Source organism: Paroedura picta, chromosome 5, assembly GCF_049243985.1.
Source record: "Paroedura picta isolate Pp20150507F chromosome 5, Ppicta_v3.0, whole genome shotgun sequence".
NCBI lineage: Eukaryota > Metazoa > Chordata > Lepidosauria > Squamata > Gekkonidae > Paroedura > Paroedura picta.
Window position 1 is genome coordinate 28716436 of NC_135373.1, and position 26243 is coordinate 28742678.

Genomic DNA, 26243 nt, shown 5'->3' on the forward strand with positions numbered 1-26243 from the left:
TAGGGAAAAGGTTAGAAATGCTTCAGCAGTAAAGCTTTAGAACTTTTAAAACCATAAAAGCAATAAAACTAATAAACTATTAAAATATAGAACTAAAAGCAAGATTAAGGGACGAACCATGAAAGCTACTAACCCAAAACATAAGCAATTCTATGGACCAATTGGCAAAGTTATTGCTAACTTTTATTGCTATTATGTCTCATTAAATATTGACTCTTCTATGGTTTTAAAAGTTCTAAAGTTTTACTGCTGAAGCATTTCTAACCTTTTTCTTATGTATTACTTTCCTTTTTTTACTGCCATTGTGTATTAGTGCATCTGAAATTTTGGTCTAAATGACTGTAAATAAAGAACAGAGCACTGGTAAAAAAGAGAGAGAGAGAGATCTCCCAGGATTGAAATTAATCTCCAGACGACACAGATCAGTTCCCTGTAGGAAAATCCTTTGGAGGGTGGATTATACCCTGTTAAGGCCCTTCCATTTCCAAATATCTAGGAATTTTGCCACCCAGGGTTGGTGACCTATTGTGTCCCTGTGTCACTGTTCATGAAGAACATGTTTCCCCTTGGGGAAAGGATCTTCAGAGGCCCTCAGCCCTGAGAACCAATATTTTTTGAAAACAAGATGTTGGCAGGCATTACCCAGAGGCTAATGTCAGGTGGAGGCAACAGAGTTTGCAGTGGATGAAAGGAGGGACCGAAAGCAGCAGCTGCGTTAGCTAGCACCCGCAAATTCTATATCTGTAAAAAGGGTGTACAGGCGGGGCAGCATTGTCGGAAAAGGCAACACTGTAGTCTGCATGATTTCATAATAAAGCTGTTTATCCAAGCTGCACCCTTCTTTGTGTATTTAAAGTCCGCCAACACCAAAAAAACAGGCAAGGACGCAGTACACTTCATAGCACTTTGTGTGGCCCACTCTTCAATTTGTTCATTTCTAATTGAAGCTAGGGGCAAATCCCCTTGCATTCAGGAATACCACGGACGCTAGATTGGGTATGTGTGTGTGTGGAAGAACTCTGAGGAATGGTGGGAGGGAAACGTTATCAAAGTGGGGGGGGCAGTGATTGCCCATAGAGAATACATGCTTGTCCATAGGGAATAACAGAAAGCATGATTACCTATAGGAAATAATGCAAGCATGCTTTCAATTATTCCCTATGGGCAAGCATATTGTCTATAATTCCCTATGGGCAAGTGTGGCTTGTACTATTCCCTAATGGGCAAGCATGGTTTGCCGCATTTCCTATGGGCAAGCATGGCTTGCATTAGTCCCTATGGGCAAGCATGGTTTCCACCATTCTGGCAAAAACTCTATGATAAATATGGTTTTTGCCCAAATATCACTGGATGTCACTGATGTCACTTCTGTATCCACAGGAAGAAACATGGTTATTTCCGGTGCCAGCTTGGTGTAGTGAAAAGCGGCATATAAGAACCAACTCTTCTTCTTCTTCTTCTTCTTCTTCTTCTTCTTCTTCTTCTTCTTCTTCTTCTTCTTCTTCTTCTTCTTCTTCTTCTTCTTCTTCTTCTTCTTCTTCTTCTTCTTCTTTTTATGGGCAAGCATGTTTTCCATTATTCTCTATGGGCAAGCATCCCTTCCTTTATTCTCTATGGGCAATTTCTGTCCCTAGTTTTAATATGTCCCAAACAGTGATCCCCCTGCCAAAAAAAGAATACCCTTTATGAGCTCCTGTGCACTTTTTGATTTGGAGAAGGGTGCCATCCCCCCACTGGAGGTGGGACATCCCCCAGCTCTGGGTCCCTCCACTGGTCAGCTGGCCAGTGGGGGGGATTTAATAGGAGGAGGAGGGAGGCCCAGGCTGTGTTGTTGGGAACCTTGACAATGTTGCTTCCTGTGTATACCAGAAGTGACATCAGTGACATCCTGTGATATTCGGGCAAAAGCCATTTTTATCATAGAGTTTTTGCCAGAATACCAGAACATTGCTGGGATGTCCCAACATGATGGCCTAACTTAAATCATGCTATGTCTCTGGGTGTATAGCCTGAACCTTCCTCTCATTCCTGGTAAGTCCCCCCCCCCCATCCCTCACCATTTGCTAGGAGGGACATGGTAACCTAATTTTGAGAGAGGGTGTTGAGCCCCACAAATGGCTGCCACAGAAGTCAGAGCCAAGTACAAAATGGCCACCTCAGGAGGCAAAGACAAATTCAGTGCCTGCCTGCTAATGAATCTGCTTTACGTGTAGATATACCCCAGCTTCAGAGAGTTTGTACTTACCCTGAGGTTCTGGAGAACCACAGCCAATCAGAATGTTCAATATTGAGCTAAATGGATCAATAATCTGACTTGCTATAGGTGAGATGGATGCACCGTGTATGATTTGCATTTGCAAGCTCTTGTGAGCAGCAGGGGAAGACCGTTTCATTACATATCATATCATTCAGCTGACGGGTCACTTCTTGACAGGTCATCATATGGTCAGCCAGTTGTGATCCATCTCAGCTCTGAAGGCAAGGCAGCTCATTGGGTGACCTTAATTGACAGTAAGGATGCCAGGTGGGGCCTGGAGATCTCCCAGAATTCCAGATAATCTCCAGATTGTAAAGATCCATTTTCCCTGGGTAAAAAATGGCTGCTTTGAAGTGCAGACTCCATGGCATTGTACCCCGCTTAGGTCCCTGTCCTCCTCAGGCCCCACCCCCAAATCTCCAGGAATTTCCCAACCTAAATCTGGCAACCCTAATCAACAGGTTTCTTCAGGAGCTAGCAATCCCTAAACCTTGCCCACCCCACCCTCTTTGCGCCCCACATGTCCCAATAACAGGCATTTCTTTCCCTGAAATAAATAGGACATCGTTTCATCTCAAGTGGCATTTCCAAGATGTTTAATGATGGTGGCAGCACTTTCTTCTCAGCTGTACCAAACGAACTGAAGTTACTCGTTTCTCCCCAACAGTTTCTCTCTAACGGGTACGTTTCTCTCTTGCTCAGTACGAGGTCGCAGTTTCTTATTATTTGCATGGCCTGTGTGTAAGGTGGCCAGGAAATTCTAAGACCGTCTGTCAGCCAGGCAAGAGATGTTCGGAGGTGGTTTCCCATTGCCTGCCCCCCAACGTCATGACCTTGGCATTCCTCGGAGGTCGCTCTTCCAAGGGCGTTTCTGAAGAAGATCATTTCGAAAGCTCTTCTAGCCGCTGCGATATGTGTGTGTGTGATTTGTAAGGCTTTCTGACTTTTTGTTTGTGGTTGCCTGTGGAATGTCTGTAGAATGACCTTACGCGGTTCTTCTTGTGCAGCTTCCTTGTTCGTGTTCGCTTGCCGAGTAGTCGTCGGAGCTGCCTGTTCCTAATGCAGCACAGGTCAATGGATGTGGCCTCCTATGCAAGTGTAGAAATGTTCCAAATAGATTTAAAAAATATTTTTCATTGGGAATGAGTGTCCCCTTTCTCCCGCTTTCCCCCCAGTGCTCTAGTGTAGTGATCCCCAACCTGTGGGCCGCGGACCACATGTGGTCCTTCGACTAATTGGAGGTGGGCCCCGAAGGATGCTTTCTCCCCCCCCCCGGCCCTTTACTTCATCCCCCCCCAGCCCTTTACAACATATTTCATTGTTGTGGCGTGTCTCAGAGAGCGCTAGGGCAGTGGTTGAGAGTAGGAGTAAACTACCCCCCCCCACCGGGCATCAGTAAAAGGCGTTGAGTGGTCCCCGGTGAGTGGTCCCCAGCATTGAGTGGTCCCCGGTGATAAAAAGGTTGGGGACCACTGCTCTAGTGTATGGTCGGATGTTTCAAGGAATCACCTTTTTCGCTTTCTCTTCTTATGATTTAAAAAAAAAAATCCATTCATTAAATATGAATAAAAGAGAAAGTAAGGAAGTCATGCATTTTACAGCAGGGGGATCAAGAGTCATTCAAAGGACCCAGAGTAGAAGATGGGGAATTGGGCAACAATATGTGCCAAGATGCAATTGTTTTATTCCCCCCCCCCCTTTTTCCCCACTGCTCTAGTTTATTGCAGGTTGTTTCAAGGAATCATCTTTTTTGCTTTGTCTTCTTATGATTAAGAAATCAATTTATTAAATAGGAAAAAAGAGAAAGTAAGAAAGTCAAGCATTTTAGGGCAGGTGGATCAGGAGTTATTCAAAGGAATCAGAGTAGAAGATGGGGAATTGGGCAACAATATGTGCCAAGATACCCCCTTTTTTACCCCCTTTTCCCCCACTGCTCTAGTTTATTGTCGGTTGTTTCAAGGAATCACCTTTTTTTTGCTTTATCTTAAGATTTTTTTTAAATGCCATTAAATAAATGGGGAAAAAGAGAAAGGAAGGAAGTAGAGCATTTTAGGGCAGGAGGATCAGGAGTTATTCAAAAGAACCAGAGTAGAAGTGAAATTGGGCAAAAGTATGAGCCAAGATGCACCCTGGGTAAATCAAGCAGGCTGGAGGCTTATCTGTATTCTACACCCATTATTTTAATGAGATGGATCAAAGTCTCCATCTTTGGAAATTTTTAAACAGAGGCTGGATAGCCATCCGACAGAGAGGCTGATTCTCAAGGAGGTGGCAGGTGACCATGTATGAGCCATAGGGTTGTGAGTGTCCTGCATAGTGCAGGGGGTTGGACTACATGACCCATGAGGTCCCTTCCAATTCTACTATTCTATGAGGCTATGATTTTATGAATGTCTACCTCTGTTATGAAGAAGCACGTAGAAGGCAATGTATGCAATTATGAACACAATCCCCAATCCAAGTGCAGCATGAGCAAACCTCCGTGCCATCTTGGATGCCTGCTGGGCACCAGTGCCGTCCCCAATGCGGTTGGCGTATCGGGTCTCAAGAGAAAGAAAAATGTCATGAATACATGAAACTGCACAACAGCAAAGCATCTCTGGCATGCAGAAGAATGTTTTCCAAGACCCAGCAGAACTTTCTGTCGGCTTACAAAAGACTGTTTCTATCTTGACCTCTGAAAGACTCGTCAGCCCCAAAGGAAAACTCATCTGTCATGAAATAGGCGACATATACAATGGCTCTAGCCGTACACATTCCAAACAACAGCATATTGTTGGGAGTTTCAACCAGGAGTTGTATAGACTGTTCACTGCTCCCATGGACCACCAGAGTCTCTAGCTGGAAGAGGGAGCTTACAGGCTATTCCAACCAGGATATTATCATAGCATTTATTCATTCAAATGTTTAAATCCCCATAACATGCAAAACTGAGCAAGCTTTAGACAAATATTTGCCTGTCAAATAAATGCCCTGAAAAGCACTCTTGCTATGTGCCAGATACCAATGGAGAGAGGGCAAGCTGATACCCCCATGGGAGTAACATCCAGAGTCTTGTGATGTGTGCTTTGGCCTTGTTCACGAGTGACAAGGGGAGAGGGGTATATATTGCACAGATTTTGAAGCACTGTCCAAGCAGTCTGAACATTCTGGGTGAAACCCTGGAGCCACCTGAACAAATGAACACAACAGAAAGATTTCAGGAAGGACGCCATGTTAATGGAGCCCTGAGCACATTGGGAAAGAAGCAAATGACTCTCCATGGGCCCCATGTTCAGAATTGCAGCAGGAAGCTATAATTATTCCAAACTGGAGAAAAGATAGACTCAAATACATAGTCCTGGTCTTATGGCCAGATATTCTATGCACCAGGAGATCACCTGCTAGGCGTCTATGTCCGTATACGTCAGTATTCTCTAGCTGCAAATGACGCCACATCAATAAAAACTAAACAAAAGTAACATCCAAAGCTGCTCTTTGATTCCAGATTCCAGCAGTGGCTTTGTGCCATTAAAATGTGTTCATCATACTGCAGCAAAAAAAAAAAAAAAGAACTAGCCCCACATCCCTGCCCTGCCCTCAGTTGAACTGACTGTATTGTTCTTTGGGGATTTTAAACGAAGGGTTTTTGCCTTCCTTTAGTCATAGAGCAGGGGTCATTGGGGAGGGGGTAGGGAGGCAGCTGTGAATGTCCTGCATTGTGCAGGGAACTGGACTAGATGGCCCTTGGGTCCCTTCCAACTCTCTTGTTTCTACATTTCTAAATAATGCTATGCCATTTTTCCATTTAAAAATGATGTACTCTCCAAAATGGCTTGCAAAACCTGATGCTGGCAGACAACGGTCATGAATAAAAAGTCAGCCCCTGTATGATCCCGGCAGAAGCCAGCTCTTTCGTTCCCCAAGGCACAGTAGAAAGGGGGGTCCTTGCTGGTGCTGGATATGAATATTAGGAAGAAGCAAGATCCTTAACTCAGGTCCCCATCCCCCAACTCCCCTCTCTCATTTTGCTTCTTTAAAAGATGAAACATAAACATAAACTTGGCTTGAAAATCACAAGCACTGAGGACCTCAGAGGAGGAACCGCTCCTTGAGATACTGAAGAAAATATGCCATTAATGATCCTAAAAGTTAAAACCAGCCCATTTCAATCAGGCTCTCTGATCAGTCACAGCAGGCCATCTCCCCCATCCCCACTGCCAGTAGCAGATCAGGAGAAGACTTACCTTTATCGAGTAACCCCAAGACACCAGACCCAGAGGCAAGAAACAACAGACTGTGGTGAAGATAGCATAAAACATGTATTCCGGTTCATGGGTTGGCTGTAGAGGTTCAGCAAAGGTGATGGGCTGTGGAGGTTGAAGGACCAACACTTCACCAGGGGCTGCACCCTGTGGGGCATAAGGAGACTGATACGGTAAAGTAGAGTAGGCCACGATGCCCAGGGCGGTGGGTGCTGGCCCACCAGCAGGAGGTGGCTGCTGTTCCAAGGTGTCATAGGGTGGTGGTTTCTGGGTAGATGGCACAACACTAGGGGTCTTCTCATAGTCTGGGTGGTCCATTGCTCTCTTCTCTTCTACTCAGCTCGGCAAGAAGTTTCTCGATCCGTTCTCCCTGAGCACAGTTAGGCGTTCCTTTCTCTCCCCTTGGCAAACATCAGTGTTGCATCTGCCTTCCTCCCATTCTGTGTGAGCTTTCTGTATCTTCTGGCTGCTTGCTTCCTTCTGCCCTGCTCCTCTGCCAACTGCTGCCTTAAGTAGCTCTCAGGATGCTGGATGAAGCTGCCTCTCTGTGCTTTCAGAGCTAATGAAAAAGAGAAGAGATGAGAAAGTCTGCAAGAAGTAGCCCCAAGAGACAGATAGATGAAAGGGTGGGAGAGCTCCCAGAAGAAGAAAGAAGAAATTGTGCCTTTCACACTCTTACTAAGCACAGGGAGCACATGGACAGGGAGCCCTGACCTGTATGACCCAAGAAAAGAGTCCAGTCACACATGAAAGACTAATAATGCAGCTGTATCTGAAGGGCCCATTATGCACGGAGTGGAAGGTCCACATTCGTGGTGGAATGGTGGCGGCTAAAATCACCAATTATGCACACTGCAGACGGCAACCGGGCGCAGAGTCAACATATGCCGCCGAAAAAGCCGCGTTAGCGAGATGCAGAAGAAAGTGGAGCTTCCCGGGACCAGGGCGCAACCAGAAGCGACTCCAGAGTAGCCACGTGCATAATCGGATACTCTGGGTTTTGCTGCCGTTGTGTTCCGTCCCATGCATAAGTGGTTTGCTTTGCTTCTTCCTCCTCCGCGTTCTCCATGCCGCCGTTTCAGCAGCTGTGCGTAATAGGCCAAGAAGTGAGCAGTGGCTCATGAAAGCTCCTACCTTACCGCAAATTTTGTTAGACTTTCAGGTGCTTCAGGACTCTTGCTCTTTTCTCCCGCTACAGACTGACTACATGGCTACCCATCTTAATCTATTTGGATGGCCCAAGCTAGCCTGATCTTAGTGTCATATCTGCCCTCCTGTCTTTCATGGGAGAGTTGAGTTAGAAGTATAACTGAGAATCATCTCCCCCCCCCCCATTTGGTGAAGTTCCTGACATTTTTTCTGAACCTTCCCCCTCGCCTCTAGTCACAAAGTTTTATGGTCCAGAGAGGCCCTCTCTCCCCCACTGTGAGAACTCGCTCTTATCTACTCATGTCCTCGGTCTGTCTAGTAGGTGCTGGAAATTTGCTGCCAAAACAACCAGTAGGGCAGACTGGATGTCTCCTAAGATTCGTGCCTTTTTAGATCAAAAGTCTTTCCTAAGTGAACCCTTATATATACCCCATAGGGGCTACCTATGCCTGTCTCTACCTTCAATAAAAGACGCCTGCCAATTCAACCCCCTTCAAAAGACCTGGCAAACAGGCAGGACTTTCAGCATCTCCTGAAGACCTCCAAGGAAGAGATCCACTCACTTCTTCAGGGAGCCCATTCTGTAGTGCTAGAGTCAACATACAAACAGCCCAGGCTCCTGTCAGTGTCAGAGGGACTACCCTGACCGGAGGGATAGCCTGTTGACACAGTTTAAATATGCAAGAGTGCAAAGCACCATATAATGTATGTGGACAACCTGTGCCACAGAGCTGTATGTAAATCAAGGCTTAGAACCTTCACAATCATAACCAATCATTCTCTGAATAGGGATGTTAGCTATGGTCCAATGAACTGCTCCCATTAAGGACCAATCAGGTCCTTTGAAGGGCATTCCAAAGTGCATAGAAATTCATGTTGTATCTGTGTTTCTTGTTCGGTGTTTGGAGTTGGTGTTGGATAGAATAAAGAGCTGTTTGATTTGGAAGAACCTCATGGCCTGTGTTTACCGAACCCACAGACTCTTCACACCAGCTGCTTGAAAGAGTAAAGTACTTTTATGAAGAAGAGAAACAAACTTTGTGAGTAAGACTCTGACTGGAAAGAAAGCAGGCATTCAGTGTACTCAAAGGAGCAGGGCAAAGGAGATTATTTGAAAATACCAGGACATTCGTCATCTAAATATGCTAACCACATATCTCCTGTGATGCCCCCTGTAGGATGTTCTTCTTGAACTGTTAAATCATGCATATTCTAAAATAGCCAACAGATGACTGCCTGATAACTGCAGTTGACACTCAAGGACAAGAAGAGACTGTGGATGCATTTTGACTTCCTCGGCAGTCAATAGTTATGTTTTTTGTATTAGGGATGGCAAAAAGCAAACAGTGAAAAGCAAAATGAATGAGATACAAAACCAGAAAGCAGGAGAAACCATGCTGGAACAAAATGAACAGGGAGCATTCTCTTATCCCTCGTTTTTGTTGATGTCATTCCAAAATAGTTAAGGTTGACTTCCTTTTTGACCCTTCTATCTACATAAAAGCTGCTTTTCAAATTTTGGGGCAGTCCAGAAACAGTCAAACATAGGGGCATGCAGATTAAAGGGGGCGCTGTGCAAAGATAGGCTTGGTCCTTCATGACTCACAATGAAATCTTCAGAATTTGTTGTTGTTATGTGCGAAGTTGTGTCCAACCCATCGCAACCCCATGGACAATGATCGTCCAGGCCTTCCTGTCCTCTACCATTCCCCGGAGTCCATTTAAGTTGGCACCGACTGCTTCAGTGACTCCATCCATCCACCTCATTCTCTGTCGCCCCCTTCTTCTTTTGCCCTCGATCACTCCCAGCATTAGGCTCTTCTCCAGGGAGTCCTTCCTTCTCATGAGGTGGCCAAAGTATTTGAGTTTCATCTTCAGGATCTGGCCTTCTAAAGAGCAGTCAGGGCTGATCTCCTCTAGGACTGACCGGTTTGTTTGCCTTGCAGTCCAAGGGACTCGCAAGAGTCTTCTCCAGCACCAGAGTTCAAAAGCCTCAATTCTTTGACGCTCAGCCTTCCTTATTGTCCAACTTTCGCAGCCATACATTGCAACTGGGAAGACCATAGCCTTGACTAAACGCACTTTTGTTGGCAGGGTGATGTCTCTGCTTTTTAGGATGCTGTCTAGATTTGCCATAGCTTTCCTCCCCAGGAGCAAGCGTCTTTTAATTTCTTTGCTGCAGTCCCCATCTGCAGTGATCTTGGAGCCCAGGAAAATAAAATCTGTCACTATCTCCATTTCTTCCCCATCTATTTGCCAGGAATTGAGAGGGCCAGATGCCATGATCTTCAGAATACATTGAATGAATTGCAGTCAAGGAATAAAGTTGGGATGTGGCAGATAGAAGGTTCAAGTAAAGGCTGGGAGGATAACAGCTAGTCTCTTTATTCCCTATAAATGTATGGGGATTAACTAAGCTGCTGCATTGGAAGATCACATTCTTTTCAAAGCCAAACATATCCACCTACTCCTCACAATGGGCTTCCACCTCCTGTTGACAAGAACATGAATTCACGCAGTCCATGCACAACAAGGAGCACAAAATCCTCCCACCCCTAAAAATCCTGTAATATTGATTCTGGAGAATGTCCAAGGTGGCTAACTAAAGAAGCTGATCGTACCCCTCATTAAGGCCAACAAGTGATAATAAGATCACTCTAAATGACAGCAAACAAATAAAAAATTGAGTGAGCTGTTAGGGTAATGTAAAGAACTGTGGAGGAAGAGGCTGAGAAAGAGTTCCATCACATCAAGGTGCTGTTCTGGAGAAGATGCTTTCAAGGAAAGAACTGTCGCTCAGTGGTAATAAATTTGCTTTCCATGCAGAAGGTTGTGGGTTCAGTCCCTGGCACTTCCAGTCTAAAGGACCACCAGCAAAAGATAGTGGGAAGGGCTTTTCTTGTCCTGAGATCCTGGAGAGCCACTGCCAACCCAAATTACCTATATAATGAACGGGATGGACCAATGGTCTGACTTGGCTTTATGCAACCCACCTTGCTTCTGAAAACCCGATGGAGGATGATCTTGATTTATGGTTAATTTTTGTTCAAAATCTACTATACCTTCATCCTCAAAACTGGTTTGCATTCTGTTTCTGCAATACACAAACACACACACAAGAGTAAAGGAACACAAAAAAAAGGAAGAGCTAAGTAGCAAATTATATACATCAAAAATCAATAAAGGTAAAGGTAAAGGTATCCCCTGTGCAAGCACCGGGTCATGTCTGACCCTTGGGGTGACGCTCTCCAGCGTTTTCATGGCAGACTCAATACAGGGTGGTTTGCCAGTGCCTTCCCCAGTCATTACCGTTTACCCCCCAGCAAGCTGGGTACTCATTTTACCGACCTCAGAAGGATGGAAGGCTGAGTCAACTTTGAGCCGGCTGCTGGGATTGAACTCCCAGCCTCATGGGCAGAGCTTTCAGACTGCATGTCTGCTGCCTTACCACTCTGTGCCACAAGAAGCTCTCAAAAATCATTATAGACCATCAAATATAGAACAGAAAGAGAGTTTGCTCCTTAACATCCCCTTCATTATAATCCTCAAAACATTCTCAACAACATGCAATACAGGTATTTTAAATTTCAAATGTCATAACCACATATTTTACAGCTATATTATTAATTTCATCATTACTATGTATTTCATATTCTTTTTGACATATTTGATACGATCAATATTCCCACTTAAATAAAAAGTCTATTATTTGTCCCATGTTGAACATAGGGATAATTTCTGTTCAAAATCTATTTTTCTTATAAAGGTAAAGGTAAAGGTATCCCCTGTGCAAGCACCAAGTCATGTCTGACCCTTGGGGTGACGCCCTCCAGCGTTTTCATGGCAGACTCAACACGGGGTGGTTTGCCAGTGCCTTCCCCAGTCATTACTGTTTACCCCCCAGCAAGCTGGGTACTCATTTTACCGACCTCGGAAGGATGGGAGGTTGAGTCAACCTTGAGCTGGCTGCTGGGATCGAATTCCCAGCCTTATGGGCAGAGCTTCAGACTGTATGTCTGCTGCCTTACCGCTCTGCACCACAAGAATATATTTTTCTTATATTCATCCTCAATACTTGTTTGTATTCTATTTCTGTAATATAATGCATTTATATACATTACAATACATTTTTATAAAACTTTTAAACTGTTTCTCCTTCTAGGTTTATCTCCTGCTTGCATAATGAACACTCCATCTCTCCTTGAATTTCAACATTGATCTATTTCTCAAATTAGTTAATTTTGCCACTCATCAACAGAGAATCTTAATTAACAAGAAGGTTTGTATGGGAGAAAGTGTCCCTTTTGTACCCCTGTTCTATCTCAATGGCAGACACTTCTTATGTTACAATAAACAGGACAGCATTTCATCTCATGTAGCATTTCAAAGAAATATAATGATTATTGAAGTTTCTTTTGAATTAGTTATATCCCAAAATGATCTTCCTAGCTGGTATAATGCAATTTACAGTATTAATTCAAAGTATGAAATGCAGAAAGGGTTCAAACAACTATCTTTTCAAATAGTTGATCAGCCAGTCTATGCTACTTGTATTCTTTCTTTGCTCCTTTTACATTACAAATGTTATAGAGGTTTGATTATAAGCCTTTAAGAAAATTGTTTTCTTCTTTGGGAACAGGCATTGGTCACAAGCAGATAAACAATGTTGCATAAATTGGGTACCACAAAGGCTCCATAGCATCCTGGTGAAAAATCAAAGGTTTATATTTTAACATTCCTAATTCATTGTCTAATTCACTGTGTGTTGATATGTCAGCTCTGTTGTTTCTAACCATATCATATCTCTTCATTTAACATCAGACTTGGAATAACTTTTTGTTGAAACTGTTACCGTACAAAACAAACCTTTAATTAAATAAAAAAATGCCCCAGAAATCACTGATTTGCATCATTTATGGTGTCGATACTAATACACTCAGGAAGTTCCTGGTGGCAGTGGTATCGTTGTTGATGATTGACTGAACTGCCTCAAAGATCAGAGAAGGACAGGGCAGGCAAGAGAGCCTTGAAGAACCATTGGCTGGATTTCTCTGAATGCAAGAGAAGGGTAGGACAAAAGGATTCAGGGGAGAGAAGGCAACAAGCCAAGGGAATCTGAGGCCATCTTAAGACAGGAAGGTCCAGAGTTGTTGGACAAGTCAAAGAAAAGCTGGCAAAAGAAAGAGCGGAGATCCACCTAGTCAGATGTGTGAAGATAAAGATAAAGAAGGCTGGGAGTTAATCTGAATTATAAATCCACTAGAAATTGAGCCTGCTGTATAAAAAATACAGCGGGCGCTAGCGGACAGTGGGTAGGTGCGGAAGGTTCCCCCCTGGGCCCCTCCCCCTTGCTGGGAGGGAGGGAGGGAAGGAAGGCAGGCAGGCTGACAGACATAGAGAAAGGGAGAGAGAGAGAGAGAGAGAGAAGGGGAGAAAGGAGAGTAAGCGATGGGAGAAAAATGGGAAAAAGAAAGGCAGAAGAGAAATGGATGGATGGGAGTGAGAAAGGAGATTAAGGAGTGGGTGGATAGAAGAAAGAAAGAAAGAAAGAAAAAAAGAAAGAAAGAAAGAAAGAAAGAAAGAAAGAAAGAAAGAAAGAAAGAAAGAAAGAAAGAAAGAAAGAAAGAAAGAAAGAGAGAGAGAGAGAGAGAGAGAGAGAGAGAGAGAGAGAGAGAGAGAGAGAGAGAGAGAGAGAGTGTTAAATGGAGGAAGGCAGGGAGGAAGGAAGGAAAACAGGCAGGAAGGAAGGTAGGTGCCATGAAAGGTCGACGGGACAGGGTGGAAGGAAAGGGGGAAAGGAAGGGGGGAAGGATTGGGCTGCTGTGGGGGGGGCGAGTTGCAAGGGGGGCGGGGAAGCAGTTCAGGGGGAGAGAAGGGTGGGTGGCTGGATGTTTGGGGGCAGGAAAGCAGCAGCGTCAGTGTGCAGCGAGGCAGCAGCAGCGGAATGCGGGGTTGATTAACAAGGGGGGCAGCGGGGAAACAGTTGGGGGGAGAGAAGCCACAAAGCCCTCTCCCCCCCCCCCGGACCAGCTTCCCGGGGCCTCTGGGCCTACCTTGCCTCTCGGCGGCCAGCACATGAATGGTTGCCATGGGGCAAAGGTGGCCCATGATGGGGGGAGAGCGGGTTGGGAGGCGCTTCACGCCTCCCAACTGGTGAGTCCTGGGGCAAGGGGCCGATCGGCAGCCGCGCTGTGTGCAGCTGCCGATTGGCCCCTTGACCTGAGACTGACAAGTGGAGGGCCCAATCGGAAGGCACACTCAAGGACCTCAGTGGAATATAATGCTATTGAGTCCACCCTCCAAAACAGCCACTTTCTCCATAGGAACTGACCTCTGTTCCTGGAGATGAGCTATAATTTCAGGGGATCCCCAGGTCTCACCTGGAGTCTGGCATCCCTATTTGATACATGAGTGATATTTAGGGTTGACATTTGCCTACCCCATGTTGTCCCTGCCATCTTTCTGGTGAGCGGGAGGGGGGGAAGGCAGATACCAGAATGGTACCCCGTGACATCAATTCTGGCTGTGTAACAGGAAGTGACATCAGGGTATGTTTTAAGAGAATGCTAGAGTATCTGGATGTCGTGACTTCACTTCCTGTTATGTGGCCCGGAACGATGTCAGGACTGGAGAGATGTCAGGACTGGGGAGAGCCAGTTTGGTGTAGTGGTTAGGAGTGCGAACTTCTAATCTGGCATGCCAGGTTCAATTCTGCGCTCCCCCACATCCAACCATCTGGGTGACTTTGGGCTCGCCACGGCACTGATAAAACTGTTCTGACTGAGCTGTGATATCAGGGCTCTCTCAGCCTCACCCACCCCACAGGGTGTTTGTTGTGGGGAGAGGAATGGGAAGGCGACTGTAAGCCGCTTTGAGCCTCCTTCGGGTAGGGAAAAGCGGCATATAAGAACCAACTCTTCTTCTTCTTCTTCTTCTTCTTCTTCTTCTTCTTCTTCTTCTTCTTCTTCTTCTTCTTCTTCTTCTTCTTCTTCTTCTTCTTCTTGATGGCCTGTTAACAAGGAACTCTGATAGCAAATATGCAAAGCTTTTGCTTCCAACTCTCTGATTCTATGTCACAGAATGATGTTAGAGTGGATCTCTGGATCTCCACCCCCCCCCCCAGTCTCTACTAGTTGTATTTGATCTTAGAAGCCTGCAATCTTCTGATGTCAGTCGTACATAGAATCATTTTGCAATGGGGGCTTGCATGCTGACCGGATTACGGGAATTGCAAGGAGGCATGTTGACATCGCAAAACCAAACATAGTGCCTTCCCTTTCTACGTCCATCCCTTATGCGGCATTTCTGCTGAATGAAGTTCCCCTTTCATATCTAGCTAAGCAAACTGAAGTCCAGAAAAGCACATGCTTCATCAAATATATTAGCCTTCCAGACTCCACAAAGAAGCCTTTTAGCTTTCATTATGACAGATTCCCACTGGCATTTGTGAACGCCCCAGCACCGATTTGACGTCATGGAGTCATTGATGCCTGTTATGCCTAAAAGGGCATTTTGCTGCAGTGGCTGAAACAGTGAATACAGCAAGGGAGGGGCCACTCTGATTGTCAACTGGCAGCTTTTTGCTCACAAGTATGCTTCTGCACGAGGGTATTGACTCCATATCTCTCCTTCCTCTTAATAAGGTCGCTGGCTGATAAGAATGCCAAAGGACACGAGACAGCCTTCGTACCACACAAGTGGTTTTGACAAGCATTGGTGTGAAGTTGTAGCAAGGTGAAACTCCCTTATATTTTTGGTCCATCAAGAACACTTTTGATGGCACGTCCAGACTTTGGGTTGAGCAAAAGCTTCCCATACATGTTTGCTGAAGAGAAAATTTACACTGGGGACCTTTGGTGTGCTCCACCATTGTGTTCTGGCTCTTGAAGAGAACAAGAGGACCTTTACCGCATGGAGGATGTCACATCGGGATGCCACCTAGTGTTTCAGCTGGGCGAGGTACCCCTGCCTCATCCCACTCCCAGACAGGGGAGCAATTGGCCTGCTGCACCCTGTCCACTCTGGATTTGCGTTCCCACACAGCAGCCAGGTTGGCAAGGTTCTGCCACACTGCAGAGTGGAGTGAGCCTTTTAAAGAATTATTTTTAAGACCATGGTATTTTAAAAATAATAATAATAATAATGCCCTAGAGCTGCCTGGGTCATTTTTTTGTCAATTCTGGGATGCTGTACTTGGGCATGGATGGGGAGGAGCTTAGCCACGTTGGCCTGATTATTCCACAGCCACGTAGTCCAGGCCTGAGATAGGCCCCCTTGACACCAGGGGCAAAAAAGGACTGTGGATGTCTGTGCTCCCTTGCTGTGGGGCAAATGAGAGCCTGAGTCCGGCAAGGCCTGGGACAGCCCCAGACTGGAACTGACATCATACGCAACAAGCGATGAGCCAGGCCAAATTCCTGGTGCAGAAATGGTTGCCCAAAACAAGACGAAACATGGGGAAATTGGAATTTATAGCAAGAGGCTGGCTAACTGCAGAATCTTTTTACCAATTTTTATGGGGTCCTTTTCCCAAGAAGAAACCCTTTCGAAATAGGGATGACAATTTAGCTTACAGTCAAGGGGATTTATTTGAGGAAAATATTGGAGTACATTCTAAACTCTCACACACAAGAACAAAACATACAGGTTCCAAAGAGGTGAAATGGAAGGGATGAAGGTGTTCATAGTATATTTACCTATCCAGAACTGTTGAGGAGTGGAGGAGACTGACACGTGACCAGCGGCATGACAGCGCATGGAGGCCTCTGGAGCCAATAGGCAGCCCAGGGGGGGCTGATCACTGAGCACACCAATGGGGCAAAAACTGGCCTTTTATGGCTAAAATGTAGCTTCTGGTCATGTCCTATAAACAATAACTTGATGAAGAAGAAGAGTTGGTTCTTATATGCCGCTTTTCTCTACCTGAAGGAGCCTCAAAGCGGCTTACATTCCCCTTCCCTTTCCTCTCCCTACAACAGACACCCTGTGAGATGGGCGGAGCTAAGAGAGCCCTGATATTCCTGCTCGGTCAGAACAGCTTTATCAGTGCCGTGGCAAGCCCAAGGTCACCCAGCTGGCTGCCTGTGGGGGAGCGGGGAATCAAAACCGGCTCGCCAGATTAGAAGTCCGCACTCCTAACCAAGACAACCAAGCTGGCTCGCTGATGGGATGAGTTGAGCAATACTAAAGAAAGGTCAAAAGGTTGGCAGTCTGTCCAGGAGTTATCATGATGTCACTGGAGGTTAATGGCTGGGGAAGTCCTGAGGACTGATTTCCCAAGAGGAGACAATATCTGTTAACTATTTGCATATGGTAAGAGACCCAAAGTATTTTGGATAAAGGGGGAGGGGTGAAAGATGATTAGCAAGAAGGAAGGAAGCAATAATTCCCTACCTTGATGGCATATTAACCACCTCAAGCTACAAATGGGGGAGGGGCAAGGAATAATAATAATAGTCATGCAGATGTGTTGGGAAGGGGAGTACATGACACATGTTCTGGAACACCCTGGTCTGCTTGTTCCAGCATGCCCCATCTTGTTTGGTTCAGCCACCATTTTCTGAACAGAGATACCCGCACAATCTGTAAACCGCTCCTGCGGGAGCGGAAAGAATAAAAGAGTAAGAGGTAAGTGGATGGAGAAAGGGCGGGGCGAGTCCATGTCAGAAACTCGAAGGGGCCAATCAGGAGCCTTGGAGAGGGCTTTGCAGCTGAGGCCGGAAGCCTGGGGTGGGAGGGAGCCGGGGAGAGGCCTCTGAGGACGGGGAAGTTCCTTTCCCGCCCACAAAGCAAGGAGCCGGGGGGGGGCGCCAGGGAGAGGCCTCTGCAGCCGGCAAAACTCCTTTCCTGCCTGCAGAGCCGGCAGTCGGGGGGGGGGGCGGGGAGACGCCTCTGCACCCAGCAAAGCCCCTTTCCAGCCTGCAAAGCCAGGAGCCCTTCCCTCCCCCCTCCCCTGTCCAGCCAGCCCATTCAGAGAGAAAACTGAGAGACAGAGGTTTGCCAGACAGCATGGAGAGCCCAGCATGTAGGCAGGCCGACACCTATAGATTGGAAAGACACAGAGACACAGACAGAAACGGCAAGGAGAGAGCTCCCAGGAACGGCCAGAGGTCCTAAGCAGTCCTTGCAAAAGCCCTTCCCCCTCCCCTAGCCAGCCAAACAGTTTACAATGAAAGCAGAGAGATGGATCTCTGGCAGACAGCATGGAGAGCCCATCAAGCAGGGAACGAAGAGACCAAGGCAGAGACACACCAATAGACAAACAGAGAGACACAGACATACACACACAAGAGATAGAGAGCTCACAGGAACGGCCAGAGGTCCAAAGCAGTCCCTGATACAGCCCTTCCTCCTCCCCCTTCCCCCAGCCAGCCAGACAGTTTAGCATGAAATCAGAGAGATGGATCTTTGCCAGACAGCATGGAGAGCCCAGCATGCAGGGAACGAAGAGACCAAGGCAGAGACACACCAATAGAAGAGACCAAGGTAGAGGCACACCGATCGACAAATAGAGAGACACAGACATATACACACAGGAGAAAGAGAGCGCACATTTCCCCCACCCACCCCCCTTAACAGAGAGAAAAGCCCAGATCCAAGGATGCATGGATGGAAGGAGGGAGGGAAACCGGGAAGGAAGAGAGAAAGACAGAGAGACAGAAAGACATATGGAGAGATACAAGCACAGATAGACAGAAATAGACACAAAGGACATAGAGAGATCATGCATCCCCTCCAGCAATAACACAGACGTAACCAGACATGGAGATAGGGCTGCCGGAAAGAAGGGAAGAAATACAGGCAGTAAGAAAGTTCGCAGAGATAGGGATCGCTGGCAGAAATACAGGAGATAAAGGGATAGATGGCTGCTGGGATGGAAGGATAGAATGAAGGGCAGAAGGAAGACACCAAGAGAGAGACAGAGAGATGGCGAGACTGAGACAGGAAACAAAACACGGGAGAGTGAAAACAAGCAAGCCAAGAAGGAAGGAGGACTGGAAAAAAGGAAGTCAAGAAGGAAGGAGGGAGGGAGACAAAGGGGGAAACACGGATGGGGCCAATAACGGAAGACATGCAGAAAGCCAGACATTTAGAACACACAGGGATGGATGGGACACAGAAACCAGGTAAAGAGATGGATGGGTGGACAGGTGCGTCGAATAACAGACGGCAGGAAGACAGACAGACAGACAGACAGACAGACAGACAGACACAAATAGAGCTACACAGCCAGTGATAACCCCTACTCCTATAAGGTCTCCCATTCAAATACTGGCCACGCACAGCCCTCCTTAGCTTCTGCTCTCTCATGACATCAGGCTCCACTGCGCACATCACCGACTATGAAACGAGCCCCAATGACATGAGCATGTGCCCTCTGACTATGCATCCACATTTTGGTGGCCATTGTATGATTACCACCCTTTTTCTCTTTCCACCAAAGATCCCTCTGCTGCCACCAGAAAGCACCTTCTGCTTCCAGGGGACATCACCGCACATCCTGAACCTCTCCCATCCATACTGCCCAAACACCTACAATTCTACTTACACAAACGCCCCGCCACAAAGGACACTCTCTAATCCACCCTCTCTAGCGCCCGTTGTATTTAAACATCCAACGGGCTTTATTTCTAGTATATATATATATATATATATATATATATATATATATATATATATATATATTATTTCTATGAGTCAACGAGGGATACCTCTTGGAGCCAAACTAGGTTATCCTGTTAGCCATTAAACCAAAGAGTCTATCACATTGGTATCACTGGGAAGAAAGAAAAGGCATGCTCAGGAATTATTGAGAAAGGAGGGGTAACTCCTGCCCGAGATGGCTGAAGCTGAACTCATTCACTTTCGACAAATGGCCCATGCTTGGTCCTAAAGTAATCCACAGCCAAGAGTGGCCTTATCAAAGGAGGCATTGAGGCAAATGCCACAAGGAGTAGAACTGGGGCATCAGTGTAGTAAATAGAAGAGAAAACAGACAAGACCTAACCCATGTGATAACATCTGTAAGTTTCAGTCATTTCAATGAGGTTTGAGCAGAACCTCTCAGTACACTGGCTTGTGCCTCATGTCATTTTTCAACCATGTGTTTCTAGTGACATTGACATTGATGATGGATGTCACGGGTACTGGTCAATAGGCATCTTTGGAACTCATGCAAATGCATGCCTAGAAGACAGAAATGAGCTCTGCTGGATTTACCCAGATCTCCAATAAGAAAATCAACATCCCTGCAAACAGCATCCATGTACCTTAGCTTGTTTAGCTTCCGCTGCACATCTCTTGAGTCATAAGACTGACAGAAGTGGGGGAAAGGACATTGCCAGCCTCAGCAGTAGGAGGCGTGCACAGTTTCACAACAAAAATATCTGGCATTTGTTTTTTCATACTTCCCCTTAGATCGGTGGTTCTCAACTTGGGGGGTCAGGACCCCTTTGGGGGTTGAACAACCCTTTCAAAGAGGTTCCGGCAGGGCGAGCAGTTTGGCCGGGGGGGGGGGGGGGCACTGTTACTGCTCCTCCTGCAGGCAGAAAAGAGCGAGATCAGCATGGTGGGGCAAGAGGTAGAACTGAACTGAAAAACGCCAGGGGGGGAAGCCCAATTTATATACAATCATGAACAATGGATCTTCACACCACTGGTCAGTTTCGGTTTAATTTCTGCGAAAGAACACTTGCATAATTTTATGGTTGGGGGTCACTCACCACCACATGAGGAACTGGATTAAAGTGTCACGGCATTAGGAAGGTTGAGAACCACTGAACTAGAAGGAGGTCCCTAACCTTGCTAATCCAGTTCCATCAGATCTCAGAAGCTAGGCAGGGCTGACCCTGGCTAGTATTTGGATGGAAGACCTCCAAGGATTTGGGTGGAGTTCCTCCAAGGAACATTAGAGGTCATGAGGCAGAGGCAGGCCATGTCAAACCACATCGCAGTGTCCCTTGCCTGGCTGCCAGACAGTCCCCAGATCTCCCGGCTACACTATACAGACTCCATACGATAAAGAAACAAAGAGCTGTCCCCTTTACTGCCCCCTGTAGGATTTCCCAGTCATCTGTCTGCATTGATGTATATTGGACCTTGCATATCCCAACAGAAGAAACATTAACCTGCAGCTTCCACAATCATCATTATCCAAATCACAGATGATGCAACTGTCAGTCGAGAAACAGCACATTTTCTTGAAAACTGGGAAACTTTGATGTTGCTACTCATGAGATAAATCCCCCTTGCAGAAGGAAAAGGCCAAATTGAAAAGATTATTTAACCCCCGTGGAGGGCGTGAGAGTCTTGCTCGAAAGCCTTGTGAGCAATCAGGTCCCATAAAAAAGAATGTTATGATGCTTTATGAATTTATTGGTCAATAAGCCTTTGTGGGACAGATGTAGTTGCTAGGCCGCAGCTCAGCTATACTTACGGTGGGGGGGGGGGGGGAATGACTCACGGATTCTGAACCGGAACAAAAACGTGTGCTGCAGCGATCCGCCAACTGTGGTCTGAAGGGGCATGGCCCATTCCACCCCTTCTACCAACCAGATCAACAAGCCCGTCCCACCTTGAGACATAACAAATTCTTTTAATTTATTTCTTCCGTATATTTATGTACCCTGTTCTCATGGCAGTCGTGCAAGTGCCATCTAGTAGTTAAGAGTGACGGGTCCATCCCCATCCCAAGTCTTGGGTCCATCCCCATCCCAAGTCTTGGGCTACTGGCTTTATTGAAATCAAAGCTGCACTGCATCTTCAAGAATTTAAAAGGCTGCCATGTAAAGGATGGAGCAGAGCTGTTCTCTCTTGCCCCGGAGGGATGGACCAGATCCAATGGGATGAAATTAATGCAAAAGTAATTCCATCTAAACATCCGGAAGAAGTTCCTGACAGTTAGAGCGATTCCTCAGTGGAACAGGCTTCCTTGGGAGGTGGTCGGTTCTCCATCTTTGGAGTTTTTTAAGCAGAGGCTGGAGAGCCATCTGACAGAGAAGCTGATTCTGTGAAGGTTCAAGGAGGTGGCAGGTTACAGTGGATGAGTGATAGGGTTGGGAGTGTCCTGCATAGTGCAGGGGGTTGAACTAGATGTCCCAGGAGGTCCCTTCCAACTCTATGATTCTATAGGTGAGGTAGAACAGATCACTCTATACTTCTTCAGATGTTAGATCTTACCAGAAGACCAGCAACCCATAATGCTCCCAATCTGCGCAGGCACCGTGTTATCGAAATATGGACAATGCGTATTTTGAATGCACAGACAGCCTCCATGAACCAAAAACCTGGAAAATCCAGCAGTCCCTTTGTGAATCCCAAACTCATACATGCAAGCGAAATAGGCATGTTGCCCCTATTTAGACACCATGGTGACCCTGTCTCTTGAGAGGATCAGAGTGCAGAATTGGGAAATTCCAAGTATGAGGGTTGGCAGGCCAGCTGAGTGTCATGGGAGGAGAAATGGGGGGGGGGGAGAAATTTGTCCAAAGTGATGTCACTTCTGGGAGACACCCTATATCTATGGTTCAATACCATAGAGATAGGAGGATTCCTAGAACATTGCCCTTCAGTACCAAGTTCAGACACCTTTTCGACACACATTTTCTACTACCACAATGATCAGTCTTGGCAGGCATGTGAGGGGATTAGCAGGCAAATGCCCCCTGGGTGTGAACAGATGGCAACATTCCCTGATTATCTGGGGATGTGAAATCTGAAAATCTACTAGGATTTGACAAACGCCATGGCTGAATCTGCACGGAGCTTTTATTCCAATCCCAGGTCGATTCCATCCCTGCCATATACAATGATTTTGATTTTAGGCAATTTAAATTTTTCATTTGCAACAAGCATTATTGATCCAGAGTGACCCTACCTTTCCCCCGTGATATTCTGGTGTGGATATAACCCTCGATATTTGAAAAATCGCCATCAGTAAGGGTGCAGCTTTCTGCTTTCCCCAAAATAACTTGCTGCCGAGCCTCCAACACCATAGATAAGCCCTGATTGGCCAGGGTGTCAGTTCAAAGGCTTCCTTGTTGCCATGTTGCAAGGTTTCCCTTAAAGGGGAAGCCCTAACTTCTCTCAGCAGAAGCTCCAGGAGCCCTAACTTCTCTCAGCAGAGATTTGCCTCTTGGATTTATTCCCCCACATCTGCTGTCTCCAATCCTCTCCCCCCCTCCTCCTTCAAGAAAAAAAAGAGGCTCCTGCTGCACTTGGCTCCTCCCTCTTTCTGAGCTTCCCTAATCACATGCAGAACACTTTTTGTTTCAATGGGGGGCAAAATAGAGGAAGACCTGAGTTCAAACCAATCTGAATTGAGCAGGATCCACAATGGAAAAACTAATTAAGTGCAGAATCAGCCCAGATGGGAGATAAAGATCTCCTGGAATGATCATTGATCTCCAGACCACGTTGATCACTTATTTATTCTTTATTTTAAATATTTATCCTCCTGAAGAAAATGGCTGGGTTGGAGGGGGCACTGTGTGTCATTTCACACTGCCAGCATCACACCCCTCCCTTAAACCCACCTTCTCAGGTTCTACTTTCAAATTTCTAGGCATTTCCAAACCCTGAGTTGGCAAATCGCTATTCCCTGCCCACTTCTGCCTGTTCAACAGCAGCAGAATGAGGACAAATCCAGAAAGAAAGTCATGCCATTCTGAGCACCCTGGAGACTGGACGAGAGGGAAAAGGGTTAACAGTTTGGGGGCTGACCTCCCAAAACAGAGCCTGCTGCCCTATGGCTCTGCCCCAAAGAGCCACCTGTGTCATACCAAGCATGCCTTTTCTCCTTCGCTCACCTTCAAGGCCTTCGCATCGAACACACCTGGGCGTGTTTCCTCCAGGAGGGTGGAAGGGTCGTCCCAAGGTGACACCCTTGGCTGAGTGTTTATTCAATTCCCTTCCAGGCTTGTCACCTCCTGGTGTGAGATTTCTTTAAACAGCACATACGCACACAAGAGGGCTTGGCTGTGCATCTGGGAACCACCTGTCAGCCCCAGAGCAGCGTGGCACCTGCAGGAATTTATAAAAGGGAGCAGCAGGAAGGGGGCACTGTTTACTCGACCGTGCAGTGCCCACATCACCCACGCGTCTGAGATCTGCTGCTTGGCCACAGAAGCGACCGGGCCCAAAGGGATCGAGATGGGGAAAGCGGTAAGGACCATGCTGCTTGGAAAGGGATGCTCGGAACATAGGCCTTTTTCATGCCTGGCGCAACGCCATTCTTCAGTCGCTCCATCCCCATCCCCAGTCTTGGGCTACTGAATGATCGGTTCAGTTTGCTATAGCAATCCTCAGCCGTTGGATTGTCTTGTGTGGCCAAGCCGGTGCAAACTATGGTCACAGACAGCAGGTGTGGGGATGAAACCGCTGAGCATCTCAGGTGTGGTGACCGCAATCCTGAAAATGTTTTCCTAGGAGCGAGCCTCATTGGGAAAAATGGCACTTGTTTCTGAGTAGGCCTGCGTAGGGTTGCTCCCTTTTTGTCTGGGGGCTGTATATTCAAGGAAAAGCCGGGTGAAACGTATAGTGCTGGGCTTGACAGTGTGGGTTTCCGTTTGTATTTTAAAGCAGGGGTAGTCAACCTGTGGTTCTCCAGATGTCCATGGACTACAATTCCCATGAGCCCCTGCCAGCGAATGCACTAGATGGAAATTCTGGGCCTTCATTCCTTCAGGGCCCTTAAAGGTCTTTTAGGACTCTCTGTAGGGTGCGTGGCTCAGTGGCAGAGCATCTGCCTGGCATGTAGAAGGCCCCACTTTCCATCCCCAGCATCTCCAGGTAAAAGGATCAGATAGCAGGTCAGCTGAAAGACCTCAGCTTGGGACCCTGGAGAGCTCCAGAGTAGGCAGACCAATGGTCTCATTCTGTAGAAGGCAGCTTCATGTGTTTCCTCAGGCAACCGTGAATGTTATTAGTCTGCCTGGTACATTTTGAGCTCATCTTCCCCTCCCAAAGAGCTCCCGATGGCATACATAGCTCCCCGCCTTTTGTTTAAACTCACAACCACCAGTCCTGAGAATGACCTTAGAGGCTGACATTTCTAGCTTGTTTCTTTCATCACGATGGGTCCCAAGAGTTCACAGCTGTGAGGATTTGAACTCAGGTCCAGTTGTGGCGTCGGTGTGCCACACGCCCTCCCAAACACCTGTAGTGGGGGTTTCAGTGGCTGAGAAGGGGGGTTTGCTTCCCCTTTTACTTTTGACTCTGGTAAAGTTCTCTCCTCTGTGTTTCACAGAAGGCCAGAGATTTAACCAGCCCTTCTCAAAAGGTGTCGTCGTGGCACATGTGAGGGACAGATAAACGGCCGAAGGGAAAGAGAAAAGAAAAGAGACGCTCATAGATCTAAGTGGGGAGGCAAGGGGTGGAGAATCACAGCTATGTGGGGCAGTGCTACAGCGAGAAGGAGAACTGAGAAAGATGACCCTTCTGCCCTTTTCGGGCAGCAGGAAGACTGGCAGGCATCCAGCCCGTAATCTCAGAGTGATTTTCTTTTGTGTTGTTGTTCTTTCCTTTGTTTGGCCGAGCCTCAGCTCTCTTGACAGATCAGACGTGTGAAGGTTAATCCAGAACAGCCCGCTGTGTTTTTCATGGGCAAATAATAACCGGGGGGTGGCAAGTGGGGGTGGCATCTTGGTTCAGATCTGAGGGGCTTTTCAGGAAAGAGGAATTAACTCGTTCTATCTTAAGACACCCTCTGAGGGGCTTCTTTTCTCTCTCAGGGAAAAGTGGTGAAGAGAAGGACCATACTTTTGCCATTTCATAGAATGTTTAACGGCTAACTCCAGGCTGGGCAATCGCTGGAGATTTTGGAGGAGGAGCTAGTTTTTGTACTCTGCTTTTCACGACCAGAATGTCATGAACTTCTAAGTTTTTTACCTGAGTTCTCACCCCTTTTTGAGATTTGCTTGATTGCCATATGTTCCCAGATCTCCCGCAGAGCTGTGGCACCTTCCCAGGGTCGCTCGAAATCACTCCTCCCATCTCCACCTGCATTTCAAAGGCTCATCCTGCTCTCACTCTCTTCTCTCAAGGCTGTTCTCACAGGGAGCTCAGTCTAAATACCAGATGGCCGATTGGGCTAATTTGGCACCTTCTAGATCAGATAAATGAACCTCTTGTGGCGCAGAGTGGTAAGCAGCAGAAGTGCTGTCTGAAGCAATGTCCATGAGGTTGGGAGTTCAATCCCAGCAGCCGGCTCAAGGTTGACTCAGCCTTCCATCCTTCCGAGGTTGGTAAAATGAGTACCCAGCTTGCTGGGGGGTAAATGGTAATGACTGGGGAAGGCACTGGCAAACCACCCTGTATTGAATCTGCCATAAAAATGCTGGAGGGCGTCACCCCAAGGGTCAGACATGACCCGGTGCTTGCACCGGGGATACCTTTACCTTTACCTTAGATCAGAGGAAATTGTATTGCTCTTTCTGTGTGAATAAATGTTCTTGCCAAATGCTGCCCCTATGACCGCCCTCTACTAGAGAAGGTATATATGCTTTGCAAATCCCTTGTCTAGCGTCTCTGTCAAGATTCCTGTCTAAGAGCTTATGCAATGTGCTGATCTTTGTCCTGATTCTCCAAATAAAGAC

General features: G+C 46.7%; 1 protein-coding gene and 1 long non-coding RNA gene across 3 annotated transcripts in view; one reads left to right on the forward strand and one right to left on the reverse strand.

Annotated features, from left to right (window-relative positions):
* Positions 1-3234: 3234 nt before the first annotated feature.
* On the reverse strand, positions 3235-18060 carry LOC143837297 (uncharacterized). 2 transcript variants are annotated; one of them, XR_013230950.1, is made up of 5 exons: positions 17956-18060; positions 10713-10744; positions 6484-7060; positions 4656-4800; positions 3235-3345 (listed from the first exon to the last, which is right to left on the reverse strand). It is a non-coding gene; the product is annotated as an uncharacterized LOC143837297 (long non-coding RNA). The 2 variants fall into 2 exon arrangements; XR_013230951.1 differs by having other exon boundaries at positions 17936-18002.
* A 5603-nt stretch (positions 18061-23663) lies between these two features.
* The window catches only part of ATP4A (ATPase H+/K+ transporting subunit alpha), a 30826-nt gene continuing 28246 nt past the window's right edge, over positions 23664-26243 (forward strand). The window contains exon 1 of the mRNA XM_077336936.1: positions 23664-23811. Within this exon, the coding sequence (XP_077193051.1) occupies positions 23800-23811 (12 nt within the window). The 5' untranslated portion in view covers positions 23664-23799. The remainder of the gene's footprint in view (positions 23812-26243) is intronic.